Source organism: Sinocyclocheilus anshuiensis, unplaced genomic scaffold (genome assembly GCF_001515605.1).
Source record: "Sinocyclocheilus anshuiensis isolate Anshui unplaced genomic scaffold, SAMN03320099.WGS_v1.1 scaffold2010, whole genome shotgun sequence".
NCBI classification, from domain to species: Eukaryota; Metazoa; Chordata; class Actinopteri; order Cypriniformes; family Cyprinidae; genus Sinocyclocheilus; species Sinocyclocheilus anshuiensis.
In genome coordinates this window covers 132,801-137,367 of record NW_015544331.1, presented here as the reverse complement: position 1 = coordinate 137,367, position 4,567 = coordinate 132,801, and the positions used below count along the sequence as shown (strand labels likewise).

Genomic DNA, 4,567 nt, shown 5'->3' with positions numbered 1-4,567 from the left:
GCTCGCTCGCTCGCTCCCTCTCACTCACTCTCACTCACTCACTCACTCAATTGCTCGCTCACTCACTCACTCACTCACTCACACACACATACGTACAAACGCTCGCTCACTCATTCACTCACTCACTCACGCTCGCTCACTCACTCGCACTCAGTCACACGCACAAACACTCGCTCACTCGCACTCAGTCACACGCACAAACACTCGCTCACTCGCACTCAGTCACACGCACAAACACTCGCTCACTCGCACTCAGTCACACGCACAAACACTCGCTCACTCGCACTCAGTCACACGCACAAACACTCGCTCACTCGCACTCAGTCACACGCACAAACACTCGCTCACTCGCACTCAGTCACACGCACAAACACTCGCTCACTCGCACTCAGTCACACGCACAAACACTCGCTCACTCGCACTCAGTCACACGCACAAACACTCGCTCACTCGCACTCAGTCACACGCACAAACACTCGCTCACTCGCACTCAGTCACACGCACAAACACTCGCTCACTCGCACTCAGTCACACGCACAAACACTCGCTCACTCGCACTCAGTCACACGCACAAACACTCGCTCACTCGCACTCAGTCACACGCACAAACACTCGCTCACTCGCACTCAGTCACACGCACAAACACTCGCTCACTCGCACTCAGTCACACGCACAAACACTCGCTCCTCACTCACTCGCACAAACACTCGCTCACTCACTCACTCACTCACTCACACACACATACGTACAAACACTCGCTCGCTCGCTCACTCATTCACGCACACTCACTCACTCGCTCATTCACGCACACTCGCTCATTCACGCACACTCGCTCACTCGCTCATTCACGCACACTCGCTCACTCGCTCATTCACGCACACTCGCTCGCTCGCTCGCTCGCTCACTCACTCACACACATACGCACAAACACTCGCTCGCACGCTCACTCACTCGCACACTCACTCACGCTTGCTCGCTCACTCACTCGCACTCAGTCACACGCACAAACACTCGCTCACTCGCACACTCACTCACAGCTCACTCACTCGCTCACTCACTCACTCACTCGCACACTCACTCGCACACTCACTCGCACACTCACTCGCACACTCGCTCGCACACTCGCTCGCACACTCGCTCGCACACTCACTCGCACACTCGCTCGCACACTCACTCGCTCACTCACTCGCACACTCACTCGCACACTCCCTCACACACACTCACTCACACACACACACAATCACTCACTCACTCACACACACTCTCTCTCTCTCACTCTCTCACACACACACACTCACTCACTCACTCACTCACTCACAAACACACACTCAGACACACACACACACACTCAATCTCACTCACACACACACTCACTCACTCACTAACAAACACAAACTCACACACTCACTCACACACACACTCACTCACACACTCACACTCTCTAACACACACTCACTCACTCACTCAATCACACACTCACACACTCTCTCTAACACACACTCACTTACTCACTCACTCACTCACTCACACACTCTCTCTAACACTCACTCACTCACTCACACACTCACTCACTCACACACTCACACACTCTCTCTAACACTCACTCACTCACACACTCACACACTCTCTCTCTAACACACACTCACTCACTCACTCACTCACTCCCTCACTCACTCACTCACACACTCACTCACTCACTCACTCACTCACTCACTCACTCCCTCACTCACTCACTCACTCGCACACATACACTCACTCCCTCGCTCGCACACTCACACTCACACTCTCACTCTCACTCTCTTGTGACTTGTCACTTCCTGTTGGGTTTGATCTCATTTTCTGCTCCCTTTCTCTCGGCAGATGCTCATGTTTCCAGAAGGAACGACGACTAACGGCCGAGCTCTGATCAAATTCAAACCTGGTACGACAAACACTCATAGGCTCTGTTCTAAAACCTAGTGAGCGCCCTTTGTTGTTTTTTAAGAAATTAATACTTTTATTGATCAAGGCCGCATTAAATTGATCAAAAGTGCCAGTAAATAGATTTGTTACATAAGTTATTATATATTATAATTTCTATTTCAAATAAATGCTGTTCTTTTGAACTTTCTATTCATCTGTGAATCCTGAAAAATAAAATGTATCACAGTTTCCACAAAAATATTGTGCAGCACGACAATAATCAGAAATGTTTCTCAAGCAGCAAATCAGTATATTAGAATGATTTCTGAAGATCATGTGACACTGAAGACTGGAGTAATGATGCTGAAAATACAGCTGCGCATCACAGAAATAAATTAGTTTAACAGATATTCACATAGAGAACAGCTGCTTTACATTCTAATAATATTTCACAATTTTTACTGTATTTCTGATCAAACAAATGCAGTGCTGGTGAGCAGAAGAGACTTCTTTCAGAAACATAAAAAATCAAACGTATTGATTTTTTGATAGTCTTTTTGAATATCATTCTCATATCTATAGCTATTTGCTAACGCCAGTAATCTCTCGACAGGAGCGTTTCTGGCCGGTGTTCCCGTTCAGCCCGTCTTGCTTCACTATCCCGGTGAACCGGTGAGTCTGGGAACAGCAAATGCCTCCCACCGCGTCTGCGGCTAAAATTAACGGAAACCACTGGATGACTAAATATGAGCAGGACAGTGAGACACGGACAGCTGCTGAACGAGATAAAAGAGCACAAGACTAATAAACCAGTAAAATGACACTGAAACGCTTCCTTTATGCATGATGTATAACATGAAACATCTCTTGAATATGTTTGCAGGACACGGTTCGCTGGACCTGGAAAGGACTGACGTGGTGAGAAGGAATTTTTGTGCTGTTCATAACTGAAAATAATCAATCAGAACAAATAGTTCTTCTAAGTCTAGCTGTCTGTGGTTTCGTCTGTAGGCTCGGCACTCTGTGGCACACCACCTCTCAGATCTACACCAGCGTTACCGTGGAGGTGGGCGGGCTTCATTTGATTGACATGAGTCGGAGCCAATCACCGCTAGACTCTGGCTCAGTAATTGTTCTTTGCTCTGATTGGTTGTAGTTCCTGCCCATCTACACGCCGTCACAGGAGGAGAAGCAGAACCCGGACTTGTACGCCGAAAACATACAGAAACTCATGGCCAAGTACGTCATGTGCCGTCTGTGGTCTATATAGGCAGGTCCCTACATAGGCAGCATCGGAAACTATTAAAGCGAAGCTTTACGCAGACAGCGAGTCCTCGTGACATGTTATTTCAGTGCAGCTTGTCATCATCATCTTACTAACAACACAATTCTCCATTAAATTTTTGTATGGTCATCTTGGCGAGGACTCCCTGGAAGAAGAGATTTCTTTTATCTCAATGGGACCTTCCTGGAAAAATAAAGGATAAATAAAAATAAATACATAAATCCCATGCAATGGTGTGTTCGTAATTAGATTATTTAGCAATATTTTATCAATTATGTTCTGTATTGATTGAAATATGTGTATAATCAAGATTTATCTTGCTTCATTTGCCATCTTTACCTTTAAATGCAGTCGACATGGCAGTGGCCATAAAAGAGCCTGAAACCATAGAAAAATGTTCTTTTGTCACTTGTAATAAAATAAACATTAGCCGAAATAATGTGTATATAGGCCAAAAAAAAATAAAAAATATATATATATATAGCAAAATTAAAATAGGAACAGAAAATACTAAAATAAAAACTATTAAATTATAATAGAATATTAATGATAGTAAAGCAGCACTGGTGTTGACCAGGATTTAATTTGAATTGCATTTTAATTTTTCTGTCCGTTTATGTAAATTAAACAGTGTTATTTTATTATTATTTATACTATTATATTATTTACTAATGTATTGAATGAGCTCTAATTTTTTCCCAATTTTAATTTTATTTTATGTTTTAGTAACTTTGTGTGCTTTTGTCATTATTTTTTTTTTATCTTTTCATTGTAGTCGTAATATTTTTTTTTTCCAGATTTATTTGGATGACTTTTCAACAATTTTTCAACTATATATTCAACTACTATTTTTAATAGTTTTAGTAATTTTATGTGCTTTTGTCTTTCTTTTTTTTTAATTAGCATTTGTAGTCTTAGTAATAAAAAAAAATTTCAACTTTATTTTCGACTACTATTCAACCATTTTTCAACTATTATTTTTAATAGTTTGTTTATTTTAACAGTAACAACACTGGATGCGACCTGGTTACTTTCGGGTTAAATACAACAGAAGTTCATCCACCTAGAAAAATAATAATAGGATTTAACCTAATTTACAGCTGAAATAGCACACTTTTATTAATGTAAGTCATATTAAATGTGCAATGTTCCTTTAAGCAATATTGAAATGTTAATGTCTCGTAGAGCTCTGCGTGTTCCTGCCACCGATTATGTGATGGAGGGTCGATTTCCTGTTAAAAAGCTCGGAAACCTCTCGCTTCCCCTGGAGCCTCCGGCACAGGAAACACTCAAACTGCTCCGTGAACACGGGTGAGTGTGTGTGTGTGTGTGTGTGTGCGCGCGTGTGTGTGTGTGTGTGTGTGTGTGTGTGTGCGCGCG

General features: G+C 43.0%; 1 protein-coding gene across 1 annotated transcript in view; it reads left to right on the top strand.

Annotated features, from left to right (window-relative positions):
• Nucleotides 1–4,567, top strand: part of lpcat4 (lysophosphatidylcholine acyltransferase 4) — a 17,261-nt gene that overhangs the window by 4,223 nt on the left and 8,471 nt on the right. The window contains exons 4-9 of the mRNA XM_016499070.1: nucleotides 1,861–1,921; nucleotides 2,516–2,574; nucleotides 2,786–2,820; nucleotides 2,914–2,968; nucleotides 3,059–3,141; nucleotides 4,373–4,498. Of these exons, the coding sequence (XP_016354556.1) occupies nucleotides 1,861–1,921; nucleotides 2,516–2,574; nucleotides 2,786–2,820; nucleotides 2,914–2,968; nucleotides 3,059–3,141; nucleotides 4,373–4,498 (419 nt within the window). The remainder of the gene's footprint in view (nucleotides 1–1,860; nucleotides 1,922–2,515; nucleotides 2,575–2,785; nucleotides 2,821–2,913; nucleotides 2,969–3,058; nucleotides 3,142–4,372; nucleotides 4,499–4,567) is intronic.